The following is an 18,705-nucleotide window of genomic DNA, read 5'->3' as shown; positions in this document are numbered from 1 at the left end:
GACAATATAAAGAATCAATGTCATGTCAATGTACATTTTATTTATATAGCACATTTAAAACCACTTGGTTGACCAAAGTGCTTTACAGGTGTAATGGTACAACAAAAGGTCAGTAAAATGTAATAGATCAACAAATAAAATATAATTGTAAATGTAAAATAATAATAAATTAAATATTAGATATACGATAAGATCAGTGACACATTAAAGAATGACTGAGAATTATAGGAAACCTCGACAATATCATAAAGCACGAGATTCTAAGTGAAGTACATGAAATTACAACTGAGATGCTAACTTTCGTGTAGCATCTGAAACGCGATGAACTCCAACAGGTTTCCAGTGGATTTAGGAAGCAGAGAAATTAGATGCCTCCGCGCTTTGTCCGAGGAAGTCCCCCATTAGAAAGTTAAACCGCGCTCTTTGTGGGGAAACAGGGGATTTAAATGACAATGGCGATGCTAATGGGCCCATTTAGCGGCGGACAATGGGGGATCCTGTAGGATGTTAATGGGTCACTGAGACTGTGAATAGTTTATCACGAGTCAGCACAAATATTTGGCCAGTGAATTACACGACGCTGTAATCTTGGAGGTGATGGCGAGTTGATTGGCGTTTTTGCGGCGATACTGTTCTTACTGGAGCGTGAAATAATGATGTCTCAACTCAAATTGAAATAATACTCTAGCCTTCTTCTTAGATGTATCCAGTCTGCATATATCTACCGATGTAGTTTAATTGGCTCTTTCACTTATTTCCTGGTTTTCACTAATGAACCTCGTATCTTAATGTTTTCTTTGTTTGGTTTTGGGAAGGTTTTACGTCGTCTTTTGGTTTTAGAGCCTCTGAATTGGCCTAATCGGACAAAACAAATAACATTTGTGCGATGTATGGGGCTCCACAGGGCATTCGAAGATGTTTGTATTACCCCTGTGTCACATTAGGGGGAAAGGGAGAGTGGCCCGTCACCTCCTGGTGTGACGCGTCGGCTTAGTTAATGAAGCCTGTTGCTTCGCGGTGTTTGGAGGCACAAAGCAAACCATTATCACATGAACGCAGATGTCTGCTGGGATGACGGCATGCTCGGGAAACGTCCCGTGGTCCAACCTGCTGTGCTCTTGAGTTTGCCACCAGGACACAAATCTCGAACTGATCCAGGAAGACAGGAGTAAATTAGTGAGTAATGGTAAATGGTCTGCATTTATACTGTACTTTTCTAGTCTTGATGACCACTCAAATTGCTTTATGGTACAAACTTGCTATCCACCTATTCACACACACATTCCTGCAGTGCGTCTCTGTGCAGCAGTTACTCTATCACACACCCCTCACACATTGTCAGTAGAGGCGTCAGGGGCAATCTGGAATTGCTTGGATTGGAAGACTGGGATCGAACCACCAACATTTGGGTCAGAAGACAACCTGCTGTATCTCCTGAGCCACATTGATTGATTTTTCTCCGCTATACCAATGCATATAGATGGATGGACACCCAACCAGAGACACACAAGCGTCATTTATTATAACCAAGACCAGATTTTTACTCTGATTATTAATATTTTGCATCAATCACCTACAAAGAAATGCTTTCATATAACTCGCTGCTGTATTGTTTGCTGGACACGTCACCCTCCACAATGCAGAGGGACCAGGACCTTTGCTTCTGATTGCCTCAACACGGTCCAGTGTGGTCCAGGCAAGAGAGGCCACTTATTGTCCACTGAGGACTGTGCCACATTCATTTGAGGAGCAGCCCTTTTTCTCATTATTAACAGACACACTAAACTGTGGAGCCCAAACAATACGGCGCAGATCCCTTTATGCGCACAAGTAAGTGCTCAACGTTTCGGGGCGGCCGCATGTGTGCCCTCCACCGCTCCCTCGCCTTTTCAGATACCTGCACATGAGTGAAAGATGGCGAGGACACAAAGGATATCCTCAACTTTCCTTTTTCTCCCATTCTGTGAAACGGGCCTGCACTAAATCTTTTATTTGTGCAAAGCCTCTCATTAACTCCACTCATGCCGCCTCCCTCGGTTTGCCATCGCTTAAGTACTGGGTGTTGTAAAAAAAGCTACCAATTAGTCCCTCATCAGCTCCAATTAGAGGAGACAAAGCCTGTGTAAAGATAACTCGATGAGAGGGAGAGGTGGAGGGGTTAGGGCCGTCTACGTGTGCTCCTGTGTGTGTGTGTGTGTGTGTGTGTGTGTGAGTGTGTGTTTGTGTCTGTGTACATGTGTGGAGTCCCCCCCCCCCCCCCCGGCACAACAGAGTTTGCAACCATTGAAGAACTTGTGGCCATTCAGTCTGACCCACTGCAGCACAGGTCCATTCATCCCCCCCCTCCCACCCCCCGACTCCTCGGTGGACCCCTTTTCTCAGGGCCAAGTGTTGTTGTGCTGGGAAGACAGGCCCCCCAGGAGTCCCAGAAAGAGAGCCATTCAATCCTCTTTACCTGTTTGCAGCGTATAAAGCACTCAGGGCCGGGCCGATCTCTCATTATTGTCTCCTTCACTCTCAGGACTTCCTTAAACTTAAGAGCGAGCCCCTTTTAGAGGGGGGAATAGGGGATGCATGTTAAGGGGGTGCCTTTCGCCTCATTAGAATTGAATTTGCACTGTCTTGTAATTACGTTGGAGGGCAACAATGTGTTTTCTTTCTCCATCATAATCTTCACTCAATGGGGGATTTTTGGGGCAGTTAATTTGCTGCCCACACTAATGTATTAATTAATGAATTGGGTAACACTAATTTTCTCTATGCTGCCCCTCTCTGTTTGTTTCCATCTGCGTCCAACAGTTCTGGGCAGCCACTACTAATAAAATTACCTCATTAAGGCCCTTTATCGCCGCACAGTAACTCACTCATTCATTTGCTATGTAACATTTTCTTTGGGAGGGGGCTGACTGGGTGACAGCTCCCATTCAACATCGCGTCCCTTTGTGGGTATAGTTCTAAATAATGAGGGGGACGAGCAGGGAGATATAATTAGGAACAAGGGGCCACTTCAGCAAATATTTGAAATCTTTAAAGGCTTGTATGATGGTGATTAATTACTTCCAGAGAGGATTTTGGGGAGAAATATATGAAGTTTTTTTTGTACACGTCCCCTCTATCAGGACCTTGTTGTGAAGATGTGCTCAGGAGTTTTAATATCGGCCGCTCTTTAATCAAAAGCAAATAATGACATTGGCTCTTCTCTTCTGAAACTGACAACATGTCAACAGTGATGTTGCGTTTGATGAAGGAGGCTTTGGAAAGTTTTAAAGGATCCCTCTCCATGTGATCTTTTATTTTAAACATTATATAAAATGACGGTTGGCATGGTGATAATATTGATAGTTAATCAGATTACATGGTTATTTTCACATTAGTTCACAGGAAAGACTGTTGGTTGCATTTGACTGTTAGTTAATGTATATGTAATAATGCACACAATTTGTTTTGATCATTTCACCGACAGACACAGGATACTCTTGATGTTAATAAATAATAATGATCTGCTATTGCTAAGTCAGGACATAAAAAAGGAAAAGTGAAGCTGAGGGAAAATGTCCACAAAGCTTTATTCATGATTGTGTTTTGATCGTCTTCATCTGCTCCTCTTTGAACTGCAAAAGTTTAATGAGTTCACCAACACTGTTTTTTGCTGTGCATCATTCAAAGGCCTGTAAACGTTGATCAGCACACACTGTAATGTGACTGAGAAATGACTGCCACCTAGTGGACAAAGGGGCGGCACTGGATGATGTCCGCTCTGTAATAGTTTCCCCCAAACATGAAGAATGACAGTTTGGAGAAGAAACCAGACACAGTGTGTAATGATCTTTTTAACATGAAGGGACAACGACTCTGTCACATCTGGCAGCTGGACTCCATTGGATTGTTCAAATCTCAGATCAGTCTACATGACATCTCTCCCCCACTTATTAGATTGAATCTTGTTCAGATTTTGTTTTATTTCAATTATTCATGTTATTAATAATACATCCTAAAGTAACTTGCTAGTCTAATGCTGTGAAATCAATTATTATTAATATTATTGTTGTTGTTATTTAAGTGAACTTTTGGTAGTGTTTGTCTAATTAAATTTATTGGTGAGGGGTGTTTTCTGCAGGGCAGTGGTTTTATTTCTAGTTGCTGATAACGATCGTAGTACAAGATTTATTGTAACTGAATCTCTAAAAACATTGTTAACTGCATGTGACAAATATGCAATAAAAAGATGATGAAAAAGAGAAACCAGAGCTGGTTAGGTCAACCTTGACCCACACTGACAATAATGGATGAAAAACTATTATCGAGCCCTGAGAAAGAAAATGAGAAAATAAAAATGCACATATTTGCATTTTATTGGTTTAATTGTGATGTCATATAACACAGAAACAAGTAAAACAAATATGTCATGGAGACATATCCGCCTATTATCATTTGTCACATTATTAGACTATTATTAGATGTGTAAGACCAGAAAAATAAGAAATCAGTAATGTAAAGTTCTCCTTCTCTCTGAACAGATGTGCTTAGTTGTTTTATTCTCCTGTGGTTGATGAAGTATTTGGAGGGAAGTTACAACATGTTTGGATCAGCACGGATAAACGACACTGAAGGATTCTTGAACAGGTCTGTTTTGAGTTTTATTGCGTGCTCTTGTTTTTGCTGAAAATAAAGTGACATCATCTTGTCCCCCCCCCCCCAGATCGTGATTGCAGCTTCTCCTCTTCCAAATGAAGACAGAGTGAGATAAATATGAGTTATGAGCAGCAAAAAGAACACAACTACAAAGTTCATGACTTCAGGAAAGGCTGTACCACTATATCAAAAACGCAGCTAGAAACCTAACACCAAGACCTCGTTCTCACTTCAGAGGCCCAGCTGCCTCTTCCAGAAAAACTGAAGGAGAACATATAATATCAGACTTCAAAGCTGTCAGTATTTTATTGATGCTGGTGATAAGCAGTATACAAACATGTAATAAACTGTTTATAGGAAACTATGTGACAGTTTTAAACAAGACATATTTTGTTTATTTAATTTGATTTATTTTATGTATTTATCAACAATTTCAACCTCTTGACTACAACTGCAACAGATAGTTCATCTCAATATGGCAAAAGACCATAATAAGAAATATATTTCTTCTTGACGGATGCTATACATTCATAAACACAATGTTCTTATATCTTACAACTACATTATAATGTGTCGTAATACTGCTTGGGATTAATAGTCCATTTATTTCTCAGTGCTGTGACACTGTAGAAAACCTGATGACATGAAGTTAACCAGAGTATCATAAATGTCAGTGAATTAGACTGTTGGCTTTGAGTAGGTTGCCCTCTAGTGGTGTATAGAGGGAATGGTGTTAGAAAGTCAGTCTCATCCATGAAGCCACAAATGTAAACTGAGTTGAGTTCAGATGTGCATTCGATTTCACAGTTAGTGGGAAGCAACAACGACACAATGACAACTTTGGATGGACAGTTTCCAGCAGCACCTGAGTTAAACTCTTACTGGTTTTACACAACTTAAATAAACAAGTAAACTATAAGCCGGGAAACTGGCAATAACACCACTGATCTTTAAAGACTCTCACTAACTCGCCATAGCCACAAAATCAATGCTCTTATCAAGTGAATTAAGTGAACATTGTCAAGTTGTTAATCTCTATTGACTTGTGCGTATTTTGTTTTATGAAAATGCAGTAATACAAACTGCCCTTCGTTTTTCCATAGATAATCTGAGGTCTAGAGAAGATGCACGAGGACAAGCTGTTGTTAAGCATCACAGCCCTTAGTTTTCTTTTCCATCTCTTTTTACTCTTACTTCACATATGAGGACAGAAGGCCGTGGAGTCGCCCTGCAGTTTTATTTCTCCAGTCCAATGTTTTCCTGCTGCTTGAATCTCTTTGCTAAATGCATTCAAACGGACCAGAGCACAAGAAGTGTCACAAAGCAATGAGGAGCAAAACAGCTTCCACGAGAGACTTGTTTAATGTGCTGTGAAGGAACAATATGTATCTGAAAACATCCAATTAAAAAATACATGCATCTGCACAGTCTGCTCATTTTGTTATAAAATTACATATACTCTTGTATAGCATACAAAAATAAACATCTGTGATGAAAAGACATATATAGTTTATACAGTTAAATAAAAAAAATAACAAAATCAAACCACTTTCAGTATTGACATCCGGCATACAGTCTTTCAATCGACCCTCTTTAAATATTTCAGTCACAGTCAGTCCCGTCTGGTTTCCTCCTCCTCTCCACCTGTTCAAGATGGAGCTTCTTTGTCGTCGTCCCCTGATCCCGTGTCCAGACTGTCCGTGTTGACCCTCCAGCTGTCGGGGGCCGTAGAGAAGTCGTCCACCGGCGAGGGAAACCGCCGACCGTACACCTTGCTCTGCAGTTCAGCGATGTCGTTGCGGATGTCAGCCATGAGCACGAGCAGGAAATTAAAGGAGCCTGGAGGACCCTGGTAGACAAATGTGCCAACTATGAATCATGAGACAAATTCATGAAAAGGCTCATTTATGCTGCATTTATGTACCAAAAGAGATATGTCCAATTCAAAACGACACGAGTCCTTTACGTTGGCATGGTTGTTAGGCAATGCATCCACTAGAGGGGAGTGCAGAGACTAGCGCTACTGACAAACATGTCGGCATGGAGGAGGTTGTTATAATGTACCTCTATAGAAAGAGTTGGTCCCTGTGCTTCGACGAAGTAACATCATATCCTGTGTGTCTTACCAACGCGTAAAGTCTCTAAAAAAATTGTGGGTACTGAACATCTCCTGATATGTTAGCATTAGCACCATCAGTTATTATCTAAGACAACAATTACTCTATAATCTGCTCTGTAGATTAAGTTTAGTTCTGAGTAGTAGTAACAAGTTACAACAGTGGGGCTTCATTATCAAAGTCTTACTGGTGGTCCGACGGGCCCATGAGCTCCTCTATCCCCCTGAGGAAACAAAACAAATATTTAGTCCAGATGAATTACAGTGGGAAAAAACATGAGAGAGCTTTCTAGATAAGGAGCCGGATATACGGGGTGTCAAGGAACTTGGATTAATACATACTTTTCAAATATTGTCACAGACAGTATTCAAGATACTTAGAAATTGTATTAGTCACAATTTCCCTGACACATAGAGAGAAAGTCAAGATCAGGATGAGAGTGAGTACAAATGTCAAATTTTCAAGAAATACTGGGCCTTAGCTAGTTAAAATAATATATTTTATTTTTTTTAACTGAGAATAAAATGAGAATAACATAATCAATACGACTGTTATGTCTGTGCCTCAAATATGGCACGGGTGCTGGTAGCTCAGCAGAAAGACTGGACACAGGAGACAACAGCTAACCCGGCGGTTTCCAAAGCTTCACCTCACATCTCAAGTTCACTAATTGACTTTGTTGTATCTCGGTTATTTAATCCACGCATTGACCTGAAATGTGAAAACACGAGTTATGAGTTACTGTAAGTGCTGTGATGGTGTCAGTCCCTGTTCCCTGCAGAGAGGAACGGTCCTAGCTCTGCATCAAAAACCACAACCTTTCATTTCCAATACAGTTGATGCCATGTGCTCTTGAGAAGCAGTGTTAGTGGGTGTATTTCGGAACTCTGGGGAGAGCCAGGACTCAATGTTTGCCCTTGCATCCAGTCTTTACGCTGAGCTGAGCAAAGCTAATTCAATCCCTGCTGTAGCTTCCTTGAAGGACGCTGGTATCAATCTTCATTTCCAACTTCTTCACTATGAAAGCTGGTGCCTGCATTTACCAAAATGTCAAACGATTCCTTGCTGTGTCTCCTCAGTGGCCATCAAAGAGAAAAAGGGGCTCTTAGTGTAACATAATGTAATGGTATTTTGACTGTGACTTGATAACGGCGGCCTCTTGACCTCCGGTAGCATGTACACACGTTCACCAGGCTACCGAGGCTGTTGTGAGCCGGCGTGGCTCAGGGTCACGGCGGGGCTGTGAGTGTTTTGGCAGATGGTTTGGATTTGTAACTCAGAGAGACAGATAAGCATCACCCTCCATCTATCCACACAAACATACTGAAGGAATACAGAGGTGCTGTGTCAATAGATGCACCTAAATTTCACCGTACATGATCCACGAGCTGAGCAAACACACAAGAACCTAGTACTTATCTTCCTCAGCGAGACATGGCTGACTGGTCATTGTTGATGACAAGTAACAACATCTCTTATCAAAATTACACTTAAACCCCTTTTCCATTGGTCAAAAAACCCACTAACTCCCACCAACATCTGGCTTTTGTCTGAAATGGGAATGGATACAAGAGGCAGTAACTACTGGGTCAAATGACTCTGCAGTAGACACAGGTTTTTATCGGCAGTGATGGAAACATGACACCTGGGTGAACACGCTAATTTTTGCGAGAAAGCGAAGTCAAAGAGTGCGTTTTTACTCTTCAGCTTTTTTTGCGGGTTAGCCTGTGTTTAAAAAAAACAACCCTATACTTGCTAATATTGGTGTAAAAGAGGTATAATCCACTAGTAACTAGTAATGTTGTAATAAATCAGCCTCAACTTTCACTGCAAAACCTATCCTCAAAGCAAGTTGTCTTACAGCATCTAACCAGATATTGATCAATTGGAGTTCTGATGTCTGATAGTGTGTCACAGATCAGTCCCAACTACTTCAACTGGCTACTGTCCATCTGCACCAGAGACTCTGTATAAGGATGGACGTCATGACTGATCAACTGTAGTATAGGTTGCAGAGCTCGCCTCCTGCATGTTAGTGGATGAGATGGGGATATTGTGTGTATCGGAGGGACCTTGATGCGCCCGAGCTCTTTATTTCTGGATAGTGGGAGGAAGTGGAGACGCATCATCCATCTTTAAAAAACGTCTGTGGTCTGAACAGGCTCTGACATCCTGCAGGATAGCAGATCTTCAATTACTCAAGAGGTCTGTTTTGTGGCTAATCATTGTATGGCCACCGTTGTTATTTGTCTTTGATGATGTCCATATTATCTCTGTTTGTAAAAGCAGAGTTTCTCTAACAAATCTCCATTTGATGCTGGCAAATCGGGTTTAGTGCCAACAATGTGAAAAATGCTGACACAAATCTCACTGTAACGGGGATGGGTTCTGCATTGTGCCTCCATAATATGAGGCTTAACCATCTGCTGGAGCCTCTTTCTTCAACACTTAGCCTCAGGCCTCCCAGGAGAGAAAAACATTCCAGTTACTTTTGAAATGTGGGTACTACCTCCCAGTAACAAATCCAGAAGTACTTCTCGTGTAATCTGTATGAAATTTGAATCAAGTGCAATAACCTTGAGGGATCCACAGTCGTCACACTGGCCACCAGGTAGAAGGTGCTCAGTAACCACCATGGATAATACGTCCATGGTTGCCACTTAAAATACCAGCCACTTGGGAATTGGGTCATTTCTGATTTAAGAGAGAAATCATGACCAACTGTGAAAACCTTACCTAACATAAATACTGACAGAACAAATTATACCAGGATGCGTTTGTACAAGCCACATCATTTCAACCTACACGGCTTTTGCTCAAGTTGTACCCAAAATTATGCAAACTACTGAAATCTCTTTAGTTTTCCTCTCTCAAAGCTGCTTGTAGCAACTTGTAGTTCAGGGATCCAGCCGTCTGCAGGGACTAACTCTGCCTGTGCAACATCCAACTGAGTCAGTTTGTCAGTATCCTGGTAGCTGCCAAGTGCTTTTCTGGAGAGGTCGAGAAACAATTGAGGTAAAACAAACTGGCGGAATGGAAGGTTAGCGGTTAGAACTGTCGCCTCACAGCAAGAAGGATCTCCGTCTGACTCCTGGTTCGGCCAGGGTCTCTCAGCACGATCTCTGGATACTCTGACTTCCTCACACAAGATGCAGATTGGTGTTATGTTAACAGTAGACTCAAAATCTTCAATATGTGTGACTGTCTCTGAACCAGTTCAGTGGTATTGACATCCGTCCTGAGTGATCTGATCACAACTGGTCAGCAGTAAGTTCTTAATGCACCCAAACGCTGCCTCAATGCCCCCCCCCCTGTAGCACTTACAGTGTATATAATGGATTGATGGATTTTTTTTTTTTTTTATATATAAGCTGACAGGGTGCGACCTCACCTTTTGCCCATCCTTTCCTGGTGCTCCCGGAGGCCCCTGTAAGATAAAAATAAAGGCATTTAATTTCTGTTCCAATCAGCTGTTTGTGTTAGTCTGATTCAGGACACTGTAAACTCCCAATGATGTAGTTAAGCATGTGTTTGTCTGTTAGCCCGATGACGCATCTTGCACACAAACAAAAATGTGTCGCCTCACTTTTGTTCTCAGAACACCCACTTACTTTAAATCTTAAATAAATGATAAATGATCTGTATTTATATGATACTTTTCTAGTCTTGGTGACCACTCAAGTGCTTTACAGGACAATTTAATGCCATTCACGCACACATTCATACATTGCACCTATGGGCAGCACTTTCTATAGGGGGCAATTAGGGGTTCAATGTATTGCCCAATGAGACTTCGGCATGCAGATGCGGAAGACTGGGAACAAACGGACGACCTTCCGGTTAGAGGACGACTGCTCAACCCCCTCAGTCACAGCCACCCATTTAACACTCACACCTCCATTGCACTCCACCGGCATAGATCAAGCGTGTGACGGCCCGCAGGCCATTTCTGAGAGACTTCAATATTCAGATCAGCGTCAAGCCTCTATCCCACATTCACTGTCTCTTAAAACCTTGACATTCACTCAAACACATGAGACCTGGCTGCAAAACAGCATAACAGGGCTCAGAATCGAATCAGGGCTCTTGTGTGAAGACAGGACGACTCCCTCTTTAAGTCAGCGTGAGCACTGATTAAATATATTAACGGGTCATGAAAAAAGGTTGTGAATTAAAACACATGTTCAAATGTCACATGAAGAAAGCAATACATCATATTTTATTTTTCTTTATGTAAAAACACTGTTCCTGACCTCTTGGTTTTGGCCCCACGCAGCTTGTGATATGACTATTTGCAGGTGGTGATAGTCTGATTAATCGGTAACAAGATTGCATGAATACAAGCGTTTTAAAAGCTAAAAATATGACTCACTGGCCATCTCCGGCACATTCTTGATTCAGGTCCCACACTTCAACACGGACGGTTTGCACTCGAAGGCAAAAAATCGCGGCGAGCCAAAGAAAACAACTAAAGCTGTAAATGGATTCAGTCCTCTCTGTTGTTTTTGCCGTTACCATGTGTCATCCCTTTTTTTCACCTTCCATAAATTAGGGATATCTCTGAGAGCGGGCGCGTGTGTGTGTTTTTTAAATGTGCGAAAGGAAACATGAGATATTTGGTTGCTTCATACAGATAAATCAATCACAGCTCTCCTGGGCCCTGTCTCACGACGCAGGATTACTAAATTATCTGAACTGCTTTGGCAAGAACAACCCACAACGCCATAAAAACTGTGACTACACTCAAAGGAGCTTTTCCCGGTTTTACTGCATTCCAGATAAGATTCAATTCCAGATTAATTCAGTTATTCTGCCCTACGTCACGGAACAGAGGTGTGAATCGGAAACAACAGCAAATAAAGACAAAGACGTGCGTAAGAGTTTTGTTTACTGTATCCTAGAATGACACAGAGCAGGTCACAGTCAGGACACACACATTCATACTTACTGATTCAGAACCTTGTGCTGTTAAATATGAGATAACGCTGAGTAAAGCTAAATATAAAAAATAACTTTCAGGAAGAATAGTACAAACTGACCACGGATCCTCGAGGACCACGTTTGATGTGGTACAGGTCTGGTGTGGGTCCAATGGGCCCCATCAAGCCCCTCGGTCCAGGAGGGCCAGGGGGCCCCACTAAACCATTAAACCCTGGAAGGCCCTCTGGTCCTGGATCTCCTAAAACAAACCAGAGTTATATTAGTGGACCTCAGAGAAAACTTAAGTAATCACAGCAAAACAATTTACACATAGTATAAGATTGCGTTTGATGGTTTTCATCCAATTTCTGGCCTCACTATTCAGGAATCTAAAGCCAAAATATCCTGCATACTAACGCTGCTATCTTGGACAGTAGTGATCTGGCAATGGAGCCAGAGTAAGAAGGTCTCACTGATACACACTCAACGTTTCACCCCATTATTATGACATCAAGTAATTCAAACCAATCATACTTGAAGAATTGTACTTTAACAAACATCAATGTGGTAGAAACTACCAAAAAGTGTGCACATTGATATTTTAGTTTGGTCCAAGTCCCAAAAACTAACATGGAGGAGGCAGAATCTATGACCATGTAGACCTTCTTTACACACAGTCTGATACATTGAATTGAATTTGGCGATCTCTTTTCCCTCGAGCGCCACCATAAGGTTCACATTTCTGGTTCTAATTGAAATGCCTGGACAACTGATGGATATATTACGGTAACATTTTGCTACAAATATTCATGTTCCGCTTGTTACTTTGTGATCCATGAACTTGAGTCAGACATTGCTTTATCATTTTCAGCTGTGTTTCACCTGGGGGGCCAGGGAGACCTGGAGGCCCTGTTAGAAATGCGGAGGAAGTCATTTTCTCGCTGGTCATCTGCTCAGGGACGTCAGCACTGTTTGACAGCATGGCCATCTTAAGACAGGATGCAGAACGAAAGGACTGAATGAACAGGTCAATGAACAGGCATCTACAAATAACACCATAAACAACATATTAAATTGTCAACATTAATACATGTCATCGTGGGAATCCGGGGAATTTTTTTCTTTCTTTTGGAAGCAAACAATGTGTAACTGCATGTGGTCGGCATTCGTAACATGGTTTTGCACTGTTGAACAGGACAGGGGAATTACACACCGAAGGGCCAATTCCAAGTAAAATGATGTTTAAAATATGTACCGTGGCAAAGATGAAAGCCAATCTTCCATCTGCAACCTGCTACAAGGTGGAACCCAGACAGATGGCGGGCCAGGCAACCCCTTTACATTATTCAGCATGACCATGGAGAACTCCTGCTTTGTATGTGAAGGGGCATCCCTGGGAAAAGCTATGTTTGATCTCTGTATAACTCCATAGAGATCTGGAAATCCCAGTGGGAAACACCCAAAAGACCTTGCCTCTATGCAGCAGGGGCTGAATTTCAGACACAGTAAGTATGACCCTACATTCAGACTAACCTTCTGGAGTGAATAAGAATATAATAAGAATATACAGTACTCAATAACTATTATGCTTCGTAGTTTCTTTCTTAATATACTGACATTAGGAAAGAAAAAGGGGCGTATACAGCAGCGCATTGAGAGCACCTGGACCACACAACTGGAAGCAAACCATACATCATGTGCTACAGTCTGGAGGGGTTGAGGGCCACTGTTGACAGACTCGTGCTCTGATGGGTTCAGATGCCTCCAGAGGGAAATGTGTGATGATAAGAAAATAAGGAATATGACCAATTATTTGTTATATGGTTATACCAGTGGGTTCATACGTGTCTATACAAACTTACACTTTACAATCCCCCACGTGTTTAAGAGGTAGTGCAGATACTTTTTTAATACTCTGCACAATAAGCCCTCTGTAAAGGTAGGTTATGTTGGTTTTTCCCTTTTCCCCCTAATGTTCTCTTTTTATTTTTATTGTCTGGTTGTTTTATTTCTTTTTAAAATGCAAAGAGCATAAAAAAAAGAATAACATTCATCTAACCCCAATAAAGTTGAATCATTTTAGCTTTTTTAGTTCATAGGGAAGTAAAGTGCTTTGATGACTCTGACGAGAATCTGGCTGCTGTTGTTTCTCATATACTGAAACTTTATTATTTGAATCAAGAATGTTTAGGTAATCCTCACTGGAGCATGTCTGCAGTCAACCGTAGAAAACTAGGAAATGCTGCAGGACTGCAGGTCGTATCACGTTGATTTGAAGATAAAGTGTTACAGTTAAATTCATGGATTCAATATTTATTCTAAGGTAGACACGTGTGTTGATTTGTGTTATTATTTTGTGAGCTTCACCTTCTGCTTTAGCTGCAGGACCGACATCTTGATCTGGTGGAAATCAGCACAGGTGGCTGAGCAAGTCCCAGCGTTCATCACGTTGTCGGATTTCTCAAAGAGATGTACTGCTGGGGAATCGAAGGAAAATAAAGGTTTGGTCACAGAAGTAGCCAGAATAATTTTTTTTCTTTCATAAAATCTTTAGAAAAGGACACAAAATGTCCCCTTGTTTTCTAAATATATGAACAGACTTGACATGAGTTGGGCAGGTGTACAAGACACGACAAGACAAGTCAAGATATGTAAAGATAAGATAATATTTGATACGATACTATACAATAAGTCAATCTATTATTTGTCCTACATTAGGGATATTTGCTTTGCTGCAGCAGCAAAGAGGACTGTCGGAAAATTTACATCAGTTCATGTAATAGTTAAGCAAACATGTAACTTAAAAACAAGGAAAATATAATTTCTAAATATATAATACTCTCATTTCACCTTTACACTCTGTCTGTAGAAACACAATGCAATAAATAATTCAGTCATTTTCAATAACCAAAAACATGAATATGTAACCGAGCCTCCGAGTGCTTCCCTGGTGACAGTTTGATGGCTTTTTGCAAACTCTTTCCATTTAAGGAATGAGTGACTTATACAGTGCACGCTGACTCTGTAACATTTTCATTTCCCACCCACACTCACTCCTCCGCTGTTTATTCACTCAGCACATCCAAGCATCAAGGTTGAAGTAACATACTTGCACAATCCTGTACAAACCAAAGAAAACAAGACAATAAGCACAAAGCCGCCCTAACTCTCCTGGATTTGTCTCTGGCCTGTGTAGAAAGGACTCTGCTTTGAGCATGCATGCATTTAATGGATGAGCGAACATGCCTGGACACTATTTTCCCCCACTGTGTTACAAAGCAGCACATAAAGCAGGAGCGTGACTATATGAGCCATCATTTCTCACTCCTGAAATGTTTTAGTAGGTAATGGAAGATAAACTCATGGGAGGAAGTAGCAAATCTGCAGCCTCTGTCTGCTTCACTGGGAACTGAATACGGGGTTAAAGGAAGAAAAAAAAAAGAGACGTTTTGACTTTTCGTCTGGACCATTTGTGATGTTTTCCTCAAATGCATCCAGCAAATCAGAAGAGACCGGGAGTCACGGGGGCAGCCGTATGTTTGGGAGACAGAGCTGTTCTGACAGGCACAAGGATGTGGGATGTGTAATGACTACCAGGTGTCTGTGTGTAGAGTACCCCATTCTCTCTCCACTGTACACACACACGCCAAACACACACCCGCGAGAAAATAACAACCTGTGGTCAGCTCGGCATCAAAATCAGATGTGCTTTGGAATAAAGAGAGAACGTCTCCTCACCTCTCTCCCCCTTGGTGCACATTTTCCCATCTTCTTCCAGGAAATAGCCGGTGTCACACTCACACCTGTAGCTCCCCAAAGAATTGATGCAAATCTGAGAGCACGCCGTCGTGTTTTTGTCTGCACATTCGTCAAAGTCTGCAGTGACAGGCGGAGACAGAGGGGAGACAGCAAGCAAATTACGGAGAGGCAAAATGTCAATCAAGAGAACCCATTAAAATGCTAAAACCAATATGCACATAAAGTAAAGCATATACAGTAAATCTGAGATGTGCAAACGAGCCTCAAAGGAGACGGGTGCTCCTTTCTCACTTTCTCTAGGGTGTTGAATAGCTTTTTCCTATAGTAATCAATCAATTAATTAATCAAAAATTGATTTGTAAGAGAAATAATCTTGATGACTTGTTGCACAAGGACTCACCCAGACAGTAGGGCTTCTCTCGCTTTCTGTGGCGCTCCCGGTCATAGCGGTAGCCGGGGTAACAGGTGCAGACAACTCGACCGAAATGGTCGGTGCACTGTTGCTCACAGGGGGCGCCAGCGCACACGTCATAATCTGCAGTAAGAGATTAGTGATTTCATCAGTGTGAATGCAAGAGAAAACAAGGGTGAGGCTGCTGTTCAACAGTATCTCTCGGACGTTTTTTTATTTTTCATTCATGTCACAGGCCATTAAACCGCCCGTGACGTTAAGACAAATAGAAAGAGAAAATAATCACAGGACACACTTCCAAACAGTTTTTCCTACCTTCAGGAATGCACTGGCCCGACACAAACTTGAAGCCCTTGCAACATTTCTTTCTGTAAAAGATCAAATGGACATGCATGTGAGAGGAAAATCCCAAATACTTTAACATTAATATAATATCTACAAGATTTCTACATAATGTGAAGAGTGATGGTCGATCCATGAATAAAGATTTCCAGGATTTGTAGAGATCCAGTAATTCTGTTTGTTATTATGATTGTGTTAATGTGATAAGCATCACTGAATGTGGCCACACACACACACACACACACACTGCTGTCTATCCTGCTGTAGCATGTTGGTTCTTGTCTGTTGACTTGACACTGAATTACAGTTACTGTAAAATACCCCATCAGGTTCTGAATGAAGAGGCGTTTCCAATTTGTCTGGAATATTTCTCTTTTGAATCATTCACTGCTGACAGAATACTTGTTCTCAACTGCACTCTTTTACTACCCATTGTCTGTCATGTCTTTTTCTTTCCTGTTTACCCACACTCAGTGTAATCCATACATCTGCACTCAGATTGTATCTAATACGAAGTTTTGCATGTGGTGTGTGAGGGAGTGTGAAAAACAACTAACTGAGACAATGTGAAGCAATAAACTAACAATTCAGTTTCATCATCTCCTTAGACATCTGTGTTAAGTTTTATCAATAACATCTCGATGATGATGACGTGCTGATAGTTTATCAGCACAATCTCTCACATCATCATGTGCTACTATTCATCCCTCACTCACACCCAGCTCTGAGGAAAAGTGCTACCAGGTGTCACTTTCATACTTGAGGTGATGAATAAATACTGCACTATGAAGTCATTGCAATGCAAAACAGTCGAGATCACTCACTGAACGAAGACCTATTCTGTAAAGCTTCAGAACTTTCATTCAGGAGCAGTTCTGGTCATGGAGGCCACAAAACTCCAATCGGTTCATATAGGAGTGCAATTGAACATACATCAATACAGAGACAACCAGAAAACATATTCCTTTGGCCACTGGCTGTCGTCAGCGCTATGTCAAAAAAAAGTGACTAATTCATTCTGAGGGGGAAAACATCCCTGTTCTGAAACACCACCCATAATATGACAGTTGAGAAGATATGCTTGGAAAGAGTTTTAATGAACGTTGTGGCAAAGTAAGAAAAGCAGAACCTGTTTTCTGAAGACAAACCACTGATTGATTTATGAGATCTCTACATTAAATGGTTCATTAGAGTCTGGGAACTGAATGAGAGTATAGCCTATAGTACAGTGTTACATTCTGAAACCAAGGATCACTTAGTTTCAGTTTCTCCATTCCTTATTTCCAAATTTATTTATGAACGAAATGACCCATCTGCACTGTTTGCAGACATGACATCATTACAGAAATATGATCTTGATAGAGCGACATAATTCACTGACTCTGCATCGCTGCAATGCAATGGCTCCACCGTGTACAGTCGACCCGCTTATGAAGTAATTTTGAAGGTTACAGGATATACACAGCAGCCAAGCACTTATTCACTCCCAGAGTTGAATATTTATTACCTTAAGATGGGAAATAAGGACACCCCCCCTCAACTTGAGGCTCCCACCAAGGAATATTATCAACAATCTCACGTAATTTCATTCAACACTGCAGCTCCTGTAGTTATGGTAAAGGAGGAATAATCATTACTCGAGAGACCCTCTCTGATTTGAGAGCAAGGCAGGTACAGTGTGTGTGTGTGTGTGTGTGTGTGTGTGTGTGTGTGTGTGTGAGAGTGTGTGTGTTAGGTAGAGCGAGGGTGGGACTTGTGTGATTCTAGAAATGACGAGTGGGAGTTTGCGCACAACTGACAGAGGGACACATTCACATGCAATATATCACTTGGACCCTTTCATTTCAATCAGAAAAACTCAAATGCCGTGGTGGGATGTCACAAAGTACATTTATTAAGTTACTGTACATAAGTGGATTTTGTATGTACGTATCTGTACTCTACTTAAGTACATTTATTTTGACTAGAGCAACAAGAGCATAGAGCAGCCATAATGAAGTAGGACAAAGTTGCATTATAGGAAAAAGGCTACCCTCGACAATTACTTTAATTTTAATCCTTTAGGCATATTTAAAAGCACAAACTAACTTACTCTTGCTCAAGTAGAACAGTGTCTCATGTGGCTGTAAACCCACTAACCACATTGGTACAAGATGTTTTTTATGGGGCAAAAATACTGTACTATAAAATGAATCAGCGTGTGAAAACCTCTTTCAATATGTTAATCACTTTTCATATCCTTTGTGTTGTGGTGTTTGTGGGTGGGAGAGTCGACAGCTTGGACACCCTGAGAGAGTGGATCTGAGGATGGCTTACTGTGTGACCCAATATTTCATGTCAAAATAACATCTCCACTGGGACGGAAGGCAATTATGGCAAATAAACAGCTTAGCAAAATATTTATTTTTATTTTATTTGCCTTTATTTAACCAGGTCGGTTAAATAACCAGAGTTAGTCGAACAATCGTGAGAAAACAAACATCCGTGTCCGTCTCCAGAAGATCATGAAAGAGGCAGAAGCGT

At 41.3% G+C, this 18,705-nt stretch overlaps 1 protein-coding gene across 2 annotated transcripts in view; it reads right to left on the bottom strand.

The window, feature by feature from the left end:
* Positions 1 to 5,975: 5,975 nt before the first annotated feature.
* ccbe1 (collagen and calcium binding EGF domains 1) overlaps positions 5,976 to 18,705 on the bottom strand; it is a 32,033-nt gene continuing 19,303 nt past the window's right edge. Inside the window, exons 3-11 of one of the 2 annotated variants that reach the window (XM_053410877.1) lie at positions 16,156 to 16,208; positions 15,829 to 15,963; positions 15,408 to 15,545; positions 14,037 to 14,143; positions 12,552 to 12,657; positions 11,789 to 11,928; positions 10,141 to 10,176; positions 6,937 to 6,972; positions 5,976 to 6,481 (exon numbers count right to left, since the gene is read on the bottom strand). In XM_053410877.1, coding sequence (XP_053266852.1) covers positions 6,281 to 6,481; positions 6,937 to 6,972; positions 10,141 to 10,176; positions 11,789 to 11,928; positions 12,552 to 12,657; positions 14,037 to 14,143; positions 15,408 to 15,545; positions 15,829 to 15,963; positions 16,156 to 16,208 — 952 coding nt within the window. In that variant the 3' untranslated portion in view covers positions 5,976 to 6,280. Of the gene's footprint in view, positions 6,482 to 6,936; positions 6,973 to 10,140; positions 10,177 to 11,788; positions 11,929 to 12,551; positions 12,658 to 14,036; positions 14,147 to 15,407; positions 15,546 to 15,828; positions 15,964 to 16,155; positions 16,209 to 18,705 lie in introns of both variants that reach the window. The other variant, XM_053410876.1, reaches the window with a different exon arrangement.

This window comes from Pleuronectes platessa, chromosome 19 (genome assembly GCF_947347685.1).
Source record: "Pleuronectes platessa chromosome 19, fPlePla1.1, whole genome shotgun sequence".
Lineage (NCBI taxonomy): Eukaryota > Metazoa > Chordata > Actinopteri > Pleuronectiformes > Pleuronectidae > Pleuronectes > Pleuronectes platessa.
Note: the sequence above shows the minus strand (reverse complement) of the source record. Positions and strands in the feature narration are given on the sequence as shown.